General features: G+C 43.0%; 1 protein-coding gene and 1 long non-coding RNA gene across 9 annotated transcripts in view; one reads left to right on the forward strand and one right to left on the reverse strand.

Annotated features, from left to right (window-relative positions):
- Window positions 1-13,892, forward strand: part of LOC137452750 (uncharacterized) — a 41,960-nt gene that overhangs the window by 11,690 nt on the left and 16,378 nt on the right. The window lies entirely within an intron of this gene.
- Window positions 1-13,892, reverse strand: part of MGA (MAX dimerization protein MGA) — a 74,327-nt gene that overhangs the window by 9,184 nt on the left and 51,251 nt on the right. For 5 of the 8 annotated variants that reach the window (XM_068161410.1, XM_068161407.1, XM_068161415.1 and 2 more), the window contains 5 exons: window positions 11,977-13,637; window positions 4,288-4,412; window positions 2,887-2,938; window positions 1,047-1,232; window positions 188-299 (listed from right to left, as the gene is read on the reverse strand). In XM_068161410.1, coding sequence (XP_068017511.1) covers window positions 188-299; window positions 1,047-1,232; window positions 2,887-2,938; window positions 4,288-4,412; window positions 11,977-13,637 — 2,136 coding nt within the window. The remainder of the gene's footprint in view (window positions 1-187; window positions 300-1,046; window positions 1,233-2,886; window positions 2,939-4,287; window positions 4,413-11,976; window positions 13,638-13,892) is intronic. The other 3 variants (XM_068161411.1, XM_068161414.1, XM_068161412.1) reach the window with 3 other exon arrangements.

Consider the following 13,892-nt stretch of genomic DNA (forward strand, 5'->3'; position numbering starts at 1 on the left):
AAAGCAAAACAAAAGCAGTTCTATCAGCATGATGAGTCAAAAGCTCTGCAGGTCTTTGTCTTCAGGAGTCTAAATTTTATGGGAACTAATGACTCACCTGGACCTAGAGGATTACTCCACTCACTCCCGCTCTTAAAAACCTTTGCTTTGATTATTCCAGCTAGTGGGCATCCAAAAACAGTCTCACCTGAAAGTGTGGAAACTTTTCGAATCAAAGTATCTTGGGTGCGTGACAGCAACTTCTTCTGTCCAATAAGTTTATCTGCCTGATCAGTCAATCCTTGGATTTCTTCATAGGCCTAGAAAAGTGTCAGAGAACCGTGTTATAAACCAACGAGGTGCGTAACAGTTAAACAATTATCCTTCCCAGAAACCTTCACAAAAGTTATGTAGATATCTTCATCACCTTGAGACTCAGGACTCAGAGGAAGCATGTGAAGTGCTACATCATGCCAGCTTTCCCCAAACACAAGCTAAGAAGTGACAAGCATTTTGTTCTTCCTTCCTCCAAGGTGTGGTTATTTTAAATCCAGCTTCTACCCCACAAGATCATAGAATCAATAAGGTTGGAAAAGACCTCAAAGATCATCAAGTCCAACCTGTCACCCAGCACCTCCTGACTAACTAAACCATGGCTTCAAGTCCCACATCCAATCCCTTTTTGAACACCTCCAAGGACAGTGACTCCACCACCTCCCTGGGGCAGCACATTCCAATGGCCAGTAACTCTTTCTGTGAAGGACTTTCTCCTCACCTCAAGCCTAAACTTCCCCTGGTGCAGCTTGAGACTGTGTCCTCTTGTTCTGGTGCTGGTTGCCTGAGAGAAGAGACCAACCCCTTCCTGGCTACAATCACCCTTCAGGTAGTTGTAGACAGCAATAAGGTCTCCCCTGAGCCTCCTCCTCTCCAGGCTAAACAACCCCAGCTCCCTCAGCCTCTCCTCACAAGGCTTGTGTTCAAGGCCTCCCACCAGCCTCGTTGCCCTTCTCTGGCCACGTTCAAGTGTCCAGAGATTCTCCTCCACACTTAAGCTACAAAATACTTACTTGCTTGAGAATGTAGGATTTGGAGACTTTGGGAAGGTTGTTTAACCCCAGAGCCTTCTTCAGCTTATCAAAGAGATCTCTCAATTCATTACGCCGCCGGCGCTCGTTTGCTGTGTGTGTCTGGCGGTAATGAGCAAAGGCTTCTGCTTCAGACTTCAGCCTCTTGTTCTGGAACTGACGTTTCTGCTGGAGAAGTAACCGTAGGCACCAGTTTAAAGGAAAAAAGGGAATGTCATGGCAGACAGTGTTCAAAGGCATGCCTGATTTACAAGGTCTGTACAGACACCTGAAGGTTTCATGTCATGCTGTTCTGCTCTTACGTCTTCAGCCTCAGCAGCACAGGCAACAAGCGTGAAATGCCAACCAAAAGAAATGACCAACATAATCACACCAAACCTGAAGGAAAAGACCATGGGCAGCCCCTGCTTGTCATAAGCTTTCCCTTTTTTTGCAATACAAGGCTACTGAGGTCAACCACAGAATGACAGCAAAAATCACACGTTTGAGCCAATTTAGGTTGTTGGTTGATTGTCCGAAAAGTCTCCTAATGAGTGAAACAGCCACAGCAAATACAGGAAGCTTGAATTTCCCCCTGGAGCTAAACTGGGTTGATTTCTGGTTTGTTCCACGGGCACATACAGGTTAGGGCCTAGAGAGATTATAGGCACGAATGCGAAAGGCGGCATTGAAACTTGTCACCCCAGACATCTAGCAAGGAACAGAAAGTGTCAGGCAGGCTCTGATTGTGAATTTGCTTAGGCTTCCAAAACCGTTGGCAGGCACTTAGAGTAACTACTGACAGCTGCAGATTTGAAGGCTTCCTGTTTCATCATCGCTCCTACAGGTCTTGTACAACTGTGCTATTTATTTCATGACAAAGCAATATTTACAAAGCAGCACTCCTGTGGGTTTTGTATCTTGTATTTGTAATTTAGGTCTGCTCCAAACCTCACTGAATTAGTGGAAATACTCCCCCAGGTGCAGTGATACAATTTCTGAGCCTGCTGGCCTTGAGAGGAATTTGAAGAGTGTCTTGACATCTGCTTTGCCCTTATAGGCATACCAAGTACAGTAAGACTGTAACTGCATCTGGTCTTGTGTCAGGCACCAGGTTCCTCTCAAGGAAGGGCCTCATGCCGTAACTTGAAGGGCAGACAGAAGAATACATGGAGAAGGCGAGGCAGGCAGAGCAACCTGGAACCCATCTCAATCTCAGGCAAAAGCATATGGATCAGTCTGCTCGAATGTGTAAGACCTGTACCAGGCTCATGCTCCACCTCAAAGCCCCACCTCACCCCAGCAGGTAGCTGTAGATCTGACATCAAGTACACCACAGGAAGTTACCATGAGCAGGTAGGGAAATTAATTCAAATCCACCCTAGAATACAGTCTAAGCTTCGGAAGGATTGCAATGACTTTGGGAAGGACTCTGTGTTATGTTTTTCAGCTACTGCTCTCAGAAACCCTTCACCCTGTGCCTGTTCAACCTTCCATACTGTCTTCTTCCACACGTGAAAGCATTTCTCGGTTGTTCATTATCTTATGTGTGCCATAAAAATTATTTATGCCAAGGACACAAAACCTAAGCAAGCATACAAATAAATAAGAAGCAGCTATCCCACCCAGCCAAGTCTGAAACCCACTGATGCCAGTAGCAGTCCCTTTTCTTTAATGAGATTTGGACCGAGCCCCTCCTCCCCCCCCCGCCATACACACATTCGGCTTCTGGCATTTAATTGTAAATATATGGAAGGTAGCCAAATAGTGTTCAGAGCTGCACTGGAGATGAAGGCTTATCTTTACAATGGAGGTGTAAGGAAAGAGGAGAGCAAACATATACCTTGGCACGTTTTTCTGATAATTTTTCATCCGAAGATTTACGAGCATGGCATCTGGAAGAAAGGTAAAAAGTGTTTCCCAACGCTACTCATCTCATGCACTCTGTCCTCATCGACTACATTCCACCAGCCCAGAATTGCTCTTTTTTTTTTTTTATCCCTTGAAATTAACTCTTCTTGCATGACTACATGAAAGCAAGACGCTGCTGAGCTTTCCCAAGAACAGTGAACTCTATCTCCAATGCCATTTGGTCCTGGGGAAATAAAAGGAGCTGTAACATTAACCCCCAGTGCAAAAGACAAACTATTTCACTATATGCCAAAGAGAATAAATTCAGCCTGTGACCAATAGCTCCAGAAAGTATTATTATTGTTTTTCAATTATGTTTTGATTCTTATTTGAAAAAACCACCAGTTCAATACAGATGGCAGAGCAATCCCACCCCCAGCAAGACCCAACCAAAAATTCCCATCCTAACAATGGCCTACTCATACCTCAGGAGCTTCAAGAAAACACAGAGCAATACACATTTGAAAGAACTCTTTTTTTACAGAGCATTGCACATGGTTTTCTCTATTATTAAAAAAAATATATCTTAGCCATGTACAGCAAAGTCACCACCTAGGGACAGAAGTTGAGCTGTATCTTTGAAGAGAGGAGGGAGAAAACCAGGGGGGGAACTCTCTGGGTGGTATATAATGTCACCAAACAAGATTTTGTGAAGTTTCTAGAAAAAAACCACCCTAAACCAAACTAAAGATGCAAGTTCCTCATTCTTTTCTTTGGTGCAACTGAGCAATAACCATGACCATCTTTACATACCTCAAGCAAGTCATGTTTGTTTGTACTTTGCTGTTTGTCATTACAAATGCAATGGCAGCAACGGTAACAAAACCAAACAATTAGCTCAGAACGACAAAAGCCAAGCTATCCAACCATGGCAGACTGTATGTAAGAAAATACTTCTTTGCTGGGGCTATAGTCCCAAAGACAAAGCTTTCATTTACAGGATCAGGGATTAAGCTAATGACTGCTCCTCCTGAAACAAAACTACCAGCAAGAATAAACAAAGCTTGCAAAGTCACATGTTAAACAAAGATGACCCTGCTCATACTGTTTGCAGGAGGGAAGGTTATTCTCTCATAGTAACTTTACATTCAAACTAAGGCATCCCCATGAACAAATCATTAGAGGGGAAGAGGAAAAAAGGACTAAGACACCTTGAATCTGCTCTTAGTTCTGACAGCCCCATCCTCACAGGCACTGGGAAGCACCAGCGCTCAGGAAGACCTGGCACAAGCCTCACCTCATCTTACCATCACATTAAACCTGTTCAATAGGTTCATTCAACGCCAGCTCATCAATCAAATGCAAAGCTGTAGTGCTCTCCAAGGATGCTTACTTCTGTTTGGAAGGCTTGGAATTAGCAGCTGTGGCCTTCAGACGGGCAAGGTTAATCTTCTCTGAAAACTCCTCCACGGTCTCAATGTCCACCTGCTCGTCATCCTCACTGAATTCACACGAATCCTGGAACAGTTTGTGTTGTGTTTTTTAAAATGAGTATCTGCTTCAGCAATAGAGCTCAGGCCAAAACAGTTTCACTTCAGTCTCAAAAGAGGTTACATTATAACAATAAGAACTATTAAAGAATCAACATCTCCAGCTACTCTGGGCAATAAACAGTGCTAAGCAGGTGGTTAATTTTAACTGGCCCCTCCAGGAATTCCTCCCACTAGCAAGCCTGCAAAATCAATTTTGGTGAGGGCAAGTCCCATCTTTTTCATTGATGCTTTTGCCATGGGTGGGATAAAAGGCTGTCACAGAGCAGAGCTTTCCTGCTTCCACTTTCAAATAAGATTCAACTGCCTTTGCAACCTACTACTTAGAGACTCTTTCTAGTTAAATGTTTTAGACACAAGTTGAGATAGTTATCACCTTGGTAATGGTTTCCCATACCTAGGACAGCAACAGTCTGAACATCATACAATCAGGCTTCTTAGGGTCATACAGTAAATAAGCTGCTTACAAGAAGAGTCTGACTTTGGCTCTTTCCAAAACTTTGCCCATTAATAATTTTAGATAATTAGACTTAAATCACTTTTTCTCCATGTTTGCCTGACCAAGAAAACTTGCTACCCTCTGTGAAGGCAGAGATGGAAAACTGCAGCAAGTGCTGTTAGCAAGAGTTAAATAGCAATCTTGTGGTCATTTGCAGCGCCAAGTGATTCCCCCTCACTCACTCCCCAAAGAAGACAAGCCTTATGCAACCTGTTTTTCACATTACAGTTCTTATTGAAGTTATTATACTCTTTGGTCTGCTTGCAGAATGCAGAACTCTTTCTCCTCCTTCAGTAAGAAAATGTAATTATACTTCCATTCTGTAGCCTATTTAATGAAGTTCCCTCAATTAACACAGTCTTCCCTTCCTCCTATTCTTTTCTTTTCTTCCTTCTCTTTGTCCTTCTTTCCTTTCTTTTTGAGGAGATGCAATCTCCTCCTTCTCTGAACAGAATACTTACCTGAAATAGATGCAAAAAGTTCATCACTAAGAACCCGTAAGTGTGGAACAGGAGGGGAAAAAAAGCAATGGGCAACTGTGGATGATTAAATGGCTTCTAATAAATGCTTCTCATAGTACTGATTATTTGAAGCTATCTGCAACTCTGCTGTTTTAGGAAATCTGATTAGGAAGGAGAGTGTTGCACTGACTGATGACCACAGATTAGACTTACATACAGCACTGCAACAAAACCAAGCAAAAGCAGCCTAAATTGACTACACGACTAAGAAGTGGTTAAGGATACACATTTCCAATCATTGGTCATGAAATTTACTGCACCTATATTGAAAAGATTAAACTTGTAATCAGACTTAGTTGATTTAGAGCCAACCTTAGATGATAACTTGACAGATAAGCAGGATCTCTAATAACCCAGTATTTGGTATCATATTTGGCTTCTTCATACCGACTAAATGTGGCCTTTTCTACACCAACAAACAGGAAAAAAACCCCAAACAAACCCAAAACAAACAAAAAGAACACAGCCCAGAAACCCACAACTTGCAGTTAGATCTAAAACTCAATGATCAACACCAAACCTGCACCATTCTGCAACCAGAATGACCACTACTATGAACCATGCTCCCACATAAAAGTAGCAGTATGTTTTAAACCTTGTCTAATGCATCACCTCCTGTGGCTGTATGATTAAGGCTACAGACAAGTGGAAAAGAAATCACTGTTAGAGATAAAGCAAGCCTGCACTCCTTTGCTAAAGGCTACTCAGGGGATACAAGCTCTGTGAAGTACAGCAATGTGTACTTTGTAGCAATATAGCCCTTAGTAAAGTACATAGTGAGTCTATGTGCATAGGTATATATGCAAAAGAGCATAACTGCTTATTAAGAAGAGTGCCTGTGCATCCTTACTTCTACAAGGTGCAATGCACACTTCCATGTTCTCTGTCTCTATGCTTCTACAGAGTCATGTGTTTTGGGAAAGAGCAGGGAGAGTGACCTCAGACAAGCAATGACTACCAGCCTTTGAGAACAATCTCATGGTTGCTTTCAAAAATACTGACATTAAAGACACCACTTCCTCTCTCTCCAGGAAAGCAGCTATGATACCTGCTGAGTTCTGTACTTAGAAAACAATTAAGCTAGTGCTCTACTAGTAATAACTTCTGGGGTTTCTTGCACCTATTATTGTACTATGCCATTAACAGTCCATGTTATGAGTATAAAGGGCAGCATGGAGGCAGAACAAATGCTCATTTGAGTTGGAAAGCATGGTACTGGTACTGGCACTGGCACTGGCAGGAACTTAGGGAAGTGCTGTTTCTCCCTGCACACAAAACCCCATAACATCCTCATTTGTCCCATCTTGTACATATCCTCCCACAAAGCAAGACCTGCTTGCACTGCAAGCTGGTAGAGCACAGAGAAAATAAACTACCTTTACCCAAGGAAGCAGTGCTGATGCATTCTAATTTTGAACTTGACAGGCTGGTCAGAAGCTGCAGGTCACCACTGTCCCCCAAGACAGCAGCAGAGTGCAAGTCAGGAGACAACATGTTCCTGGGACCTTGGTGAGGTCCAAGCAAATGCTGCTTGCAGTCTAGATCCAGAACTCATACACAGGGGCCACTGAAATTTCAATTAAGTTAAGGCTACATTGCATTTCAGCATAGGGATTTCAACAGCTTTCAAACACTGCCTGTGAAACACAGGCAGCTTTGTCTCCTGTCTGAACAGCTCTGCCTCCTGAAAGAAGCTGGAGAACACTGCTTCAAGCATATTGTTTATCCAAACAGCCTTCTCACACCTGCTTTATTTGTTATGGACTTTGTAAAGATCCAATTTTAATGAATGGAAGCAACTTTTGGGGTATTCTTTTTAATCAAGTAATTTTGTTCTAAGAGAACAGACTGATCCATTTGCACAAAGTCACAGAAAGGCAGGAAAACCACAAACTTAACTGAAGATTTCAAATTCTAAGCCCTTAATTGATGAGCTGAGGTGCACAGAATGAACTAGAGGAGTGCTGAAATGCCAAGAACTCCTCAGCTGAGCAGAACAGGAGCTTGAATCTGAAATAAAAGTCTGATCACTGGGAAGAGTGGAGGAAGCAGAAAGCAAAAGAAAGGATGCTGGAAGATACCAAAACCGCAACGTCTCCCTCGACACAGACCTTCTGCTGAGCTGCAACAGGTTATGTAAATATGCAGCATAGCTGCTTCCACAGTTTTTTTTAATCCTTCCCAGAGCCTGAGAAGGAAAAGCATCCTAAAGCCAGGGGAAAAAAGCCTGCCTGAACAAAGAGTATTCAAATAGAAAGACACTTATTTAATTTACAGAACTACTGAACAGCTACATGCCCTGATGCTAGAAGCATTGCATGTGGGAGAGGTACATGCTTATGTCACGTTAACAGATCACATTTTATGACAAGACAGATCACATAGCACACTTTCCATTCTTGCCTGCTCTCACAGGTCATCTATAAAGCCTCCCTGATACTTTCTCTGGCTTTCCCACTTTCTACAGCACCAATGCTGCGATTCCACATGCATGGGAACAAACACTGTACTACTCTGTCTAGAGTTCATTTGGACAGCACCACAGTGCAGGGAAGGCAGATGTGCAGGGTAGTTCAAAAGACACTACAAACCCCAGAGTAAGAGGAATGAAACTCCAGGAAATTAGCTTACTGTAGAAACACTACCATGGACAGATTTTGAGTGCTAATAACTTACACTGGGCTACCCAAAGGGTTGATACTAATTACCCAGCTCAAGCTGTTGGCATAGTGGGAATTTCCACAATGCTGTCTTACTGGACAAACAGTATTCAAACCCCAAAATGGGGAGGGGAAAACAACAGTAAAAACTCTCCACTGCCCCATGAAGACCTTCACATCTTTAAGTTTATAAATCCTGAATATGGACACAGGCACACAAAAAAGACCATTATTTGTCTGTCCTTACATCTAGTAACCAAGAGAAAAATGCTTCAAGATGGTAAATCTTGCCTCTTTACCTCTGACTTCCTAACAACACAAAAAATGTCTTTGACCTTGTGAAGGTTGTCAGAAGTCCAGTGAGGTGCTGCCAGAAGGACACCTACTCTTTTGAGGTGCTGCCAGAAGGACACCTACTCTTCTGTAAGTTCTGCCATGCTGACAGTAGGCTGAACCTTATTCATAGCCTAGTAAGACTTCTTGTCAAGGTGCACAACTTTTTAAATGCTTGTGGAAGCATACTTTGAACATCAATCTTTCCACACGTCCTCTAATGACCAAATTTCTCAATGCCTTTGAACTTGTACAATTCCTTAAGGAATGAAGACACAAGGGGCACAACCTGGCACTACAACAGAAGTTCCAGTGTCACTGCAGAAATGTCAGCACTTTTGCCCTGTCTGTATTTCAATGCCTGTTTCTAAGTCCTCTCCTCTTATCTGTCTGTTCCTGGCAGCCTACATCCTATTGGCAGTTTGTAAACAGCAAACCGTCTGATGGTGGAAGTTAGGCTGGAGGTTAGGAGGAAGGTCTACACAGAGAGAGTGACTGCCCATTGGAATGGGCTGCCTGAGGAGGTGGTGGAGTCACCATCACTGGAGGTGTTCAGGAGGGGACTTGATAGGGTGCTTGGTTGCATGGTTTAGTTGGTTGGGTGGTGTTGGATGATAGGTTGGACACAATGATCTTGAAGGTCTCTTCCAACCTAGTCTAGTCTAGTCTATCCTATCCTAGGCTACCCTACTCTCAGTGACAGTGCTGAGAATGGAGGGTAGATGGCAACAGATGTTGTTAGGCTTTACCCAAGCAAATGCCTCCTTTCTGGATCTGTCTTCTGTGCTACACCACCTGCAGATTTCATACAAGTTCAGAACATGCAAAAGTTTGTTAGAACTTCAATCACCCCAAAAATATGACACTTGCACTTTTTATTAAGCTTCCAATGTTATGATGATTAAAAGGGTATGGAAATGGTGTGAAAGTTCATCTCAGGAAAAGAATGATTGGAACCCACCTTTTGGCATCATCTAAAACAAAGCAGATTGCCAGCCCCAAAAGCTGCGTTAAGGCTAGTAAGTTGAACAGGACGACGGGACTCATCTGTAGCATCAAAATACTACAACAACCCCGGCATGGTTTCGGCTTAAGCCTACAAGCACTTAGGTGAATGATTCACAGACACAGTCTAGGACTGAGCCCAGGCCAAGTAGTCATTCTCAAGAGACATTCCAGATGCAATCAACACGCCTTGGAGATCAAGAGTTTGGCATCACACCCCAGACCATTGCACTTCGTTTGTCCAGACAAGAAGTCCTGATATTGATTAGTTTGTTTATATAGATATTCTCAGGCGCTTTGATTCACATCACCAAATGCACAGCAACCAATTCTGCTAAACTTCTTTTGAAGCAATTCTTCATAGGAAAAGCAAAAAGCAAAGATACCATCTTAACAAGCTTCTCTCTTTGTTGTTGAGGAGAAGTTCACAAAAGCCTCTCGAGGCACTTACACAAAGTTAACACAACAATGTAATCTAAAGAGCATCAACATGCAAAATAAAGAACAGGAAAGGTGTTACTGCAATAAGAACCAGTGTGGGGAAACATACTAAAAAAATAAACAGTTATAGCTACTACAGGTAAGTAGCAATTATCCTGCATCTCCCTGGAGTTTCTAGGGGCTTCAATGGCTGCTTCCTGAACAATTCCAAACTAGCAGTGAAAGGGCTGTCATTAGTACTTCCACTAAACAAAAGCACCAGTGGACATGCATGTAACACTTTGTTTCTGTGTTTCCACTAGCTTAATGAAACAAACTCCCTCTTTATATGATCTGCTTACATGATCTGTCTTCATTAAGCCTGACAAACAATACCAGTACAGCCTGTTCTGTAAGCACTATGCTGATAAAAGAGCACATCCTAGTGAAAAAGAACAGAGACTCACTTAGATTTCAAACTGAATTCTCCATCAGACACTGACATGCTAACTTAACTTGAAGGCAGCACAGGTTGAGAAGACAAGAACTCACCCAAAGTCTAGACAGGCTTTTACAGTCCTCCAATATCTCACTGCTCTGGTTGCCACCTCTACAACCAAAGTAGCTTGCTTATGTTTGTGTGAGCTTATGGCAAAGCCATAGCCCAATATGGCTTACCAAATCTGAGGGTCAAAGCCTGCATAGTAAGTTTCTGCCAAAACAGTTCTTATTATCTCCTTTCTGCCCCCCACTTCCTTTCATCATCCTTTTACAGGACAAAAAAACCCAACATCTTCAAAACATCAAACCTGATAACAGGTTTCTCTGTGACCAAGGCATTCTATCACCTCTTGGCTTACCCAGGTTCCTAAGACTACCTTGTTGCCTGGAACGTTTATCCACCATCAGGCATGAATCAGCTGTGGTTCTCAGAAACCTGATGCTAACTCTGCAGCTGTTACTGAAGGACACAGGAGTTACCAGAATGTCACTCTGACTCAAGACAAGACAGCAACAGCTCACTTTTCAGCTTGGAAGAACTTCCACAAATTGCACGTGCTTTCGATTTCCTCACCTTTGTGCAGCTGAGGTGCTAACACCTTGCCTGAGAAGAGTGAGCTGGAATATGAACTGAGTAGTCCATTTTCCTGGAAGTTAAAATAGATCACCCAAAAGCCAGGGCTGCCAACTTGATTGAGTTATTCTGGATATGGTTAGCAGCAAAAGAAGCCTGATTTGGTTTTCACCTGCAAGAGGACTACATTTAACACAGAAAGGGCTGAAAGAACTACATACTTTCCAATTCCTGAAGACACCAACATAATCTCTTCTTCTTTTGTTTGTTCTTCAGTTCTCTCCCAGGTTAACCTTTCTCTTCCCCCTTTTATCTCATCCCTTACTTCTTGACTGTCTCTCAAAACCTCCACTTCACAAATTCTAAGTAACACCACACTGTTTCTTAAGCAACATACGGATCCAGAGGTATGCCACCAAGTTACACATGGGGTTGTTTCAATTTGGGGGTGAAATTTGATGGAAACTCTATAAGCATCAAGATCTAAATATGATTTTACTGTAGTAGCCACAATGTTTTACCCCTGTTTTCTGACTTCCAAAGCAGTTTGTTTTCTGTTGAATATGGCATGAGAGCTTTCACACACTACTTAAGAGTATTTCTGGATTTCAAGGGGAATTTAAGGAGAAATTGAAACATTGCTTCCAGAAAGGAACATTAACTAAGGGCTACAAAAGTTAAGCAGAAGGACAGAAGGAAACACTTTAACAGAGACACTAGACTGGCTGCTACATTTTAGGATCGTAAGTCCTATTATGAAGAACGAAGTAGCTTGAGTAAATACTGGAGGAAGATGTGCAAAGGTTCTACTACAGGTTGCTTCATGTAACTCCAGTTAGCTGAAAAATGGGCAGTTTTTAAAAGGCCCCTACAACCTGGGCTATGAAAAAGCACAGAACTCAGAAGAAGTCAGAACACAAACATCGCATTTTGTGTCTTTCAAATCCGCGTGTTCCGACACGGCCGTTAGTTGATTCACCACAACAACAAATCTCCTCTTAAAACAGTTAAATGCTTACCACTTTTTCAACATCTACTTCCTCTTCACTTGGATAGTCAGAACCGCCATCCAGCATCTCATCAGCAGAATCATCAGTTTTTTCATCCTCCTCTTCATCCTCCTCTTCCTCCTCCTCCTCCTCTTCTGTATCATCGGCAGTGACGTCAATAATGGGCACGTAACTCCTTTTTTGATACCTGGGCTCCTGTGTCCTCCATTGTGCTGCCAGGAAGTCACTTTTCTCAGTGCTATCAGCCCTGTTTTCCACTTCCATTCTATTTTCTAAAGCGGGTACGATGCTGGATATTTTGCTCCAAGAACTGTTGACATGTGTTACAATATCATGACCTGCTTGCAATCCTTCCTGACAGTCAAAAGGATCTTGTACTTTGTTGTTACTGCCTTGCAGCTTGACAGCATGCTCTACACCTGAAGCTTTAGCTTGCACTCTTGCTGAACTGGTTTCATTTTTACTTCCTATTTTCTCTCCTATGATTTCTACTTCTGTAGAGTTGTTGTGTTTCTTCCTTTCCACATCTGGCTGCACAGCATCACACTGACGTTCTTGTTTGTTCTGAGACAGTTCAGTTCCTGCCTGTTCTGTCTTGCTCTCCAGCTGTGTATCTTGCTCTTGACTCTGGGACTGCCCAGAGCTCGCTTTGTTGGTCTCCACTTGTGTTTGTGAATCACCTTCCTCCTCTTTTACTGGTTTCTCTTCCTGCTCAGCATGTATTTGTTCCTTCCCGTCGTTCTTCAACTGTGTGGTCTCCTGATTCTCAAGGCTCTGTGGATGTGCATTATCCAGAGAAACGACTAGAGACTGACCTGATGGCTCACAAACAGTTTCAGAGTTAGTTGAAATAGCCTCCACTCCAGTTTCAGAACTGACAGAATCCTCCTTTTCATCAGAAGCCTCTTCCTCATCATTTGGCTTCTCACTAATGTACGAATGGTCAGACGATACAACATCTACAGAAACATCATGCTGAGAAGCGCTATCATCACAAGAACCATCTGGCATCACTGAGTCCTTCTCTACCACCTCTAACATAGTGGAACTTTTATCAGGTGCAACTGTGTCAAATGTGGACTCCTCGACCTCATAGGACTGGCTAACTGGCAACTCATTTTCTTCTTGTTTCATACCTGACACTGTAACCTCAGGCTCTGTAACTTCAGTGTCATCTGAGTGTGAAGCCTTCCCATTCTCCTTCTGCTGTGCAGCACCTGGGTCTTCTTTCTTACATATTTTCCTATAATCTTTCTTCATCTGAAGAGATGCAAAATGGTTGAGAATGGAGTTTGGCACAGTTTTCTGTCCTGGGAGCTGAAGCAAAGCAAAACTACCTGATTGTATAGGTATGAGATTAGCAGTGGTAGACGGCACACTACCTGAGCTGCAGGTTATTTTAGACTCGGAAGTGGTTTGATTTGTCACACTGCTAGCAGCCGGAGGAGAGATCCTCAGAGTCAGAGTGCCTGCCTGCGATGCAAAGCTTGTTACTGAAGGAAGAAGAGAGGATGCTTGAGTGATTGTGGGAGGTGTAGGGGATAACTTGGGTACTGCAGCTTGGACAGTCGAGCTTGTGGCAGAAGTAGTGGAAGACAGAGAGGAAGCGGGAGGCACAGGTGGCTCAGGAGGTTTAGAAGGTGTAGGCAACCTGATTCCTACAACAGATCCTGTGAGGAAAACAAAACATCAACAAGTAGTTACTCAAAGCAATCTCCTCTTCTTTCAGTTTTAGTATTTGATGCTGTCTTTTAAGTAGCCAGCATTCTCAAGGATCAGAATGTAATCAGGCATCCCAGGCAACCAGCACCAGAACAAGAGGACACAGTCTCAAGCTATGCCAGAGGAGGTTTAGGCTTGATGTTAGGAAGAAGTTCTTCATAGAAAGAGTGATTGGCCATTGGAATGTGCTGCCCAGGGAGGTG

The sequence above is a fragment of the Melanerpes formicivorus genome, unplaced genomic scaffold (assembly GCF_026170545.1).
Source record: "Melanerpes formicivorus ecotype bairdi unplaced genomic scaffold, bMelFor1.0.p_v2 SCAF_58, whole genome shotgun sequence".
Lineage (NCBI taxonomy): Eukaryota > Metazoa > Chordata > Aves > Piciformes > Picidae > Melanerpes > Melanerpes formicivorus.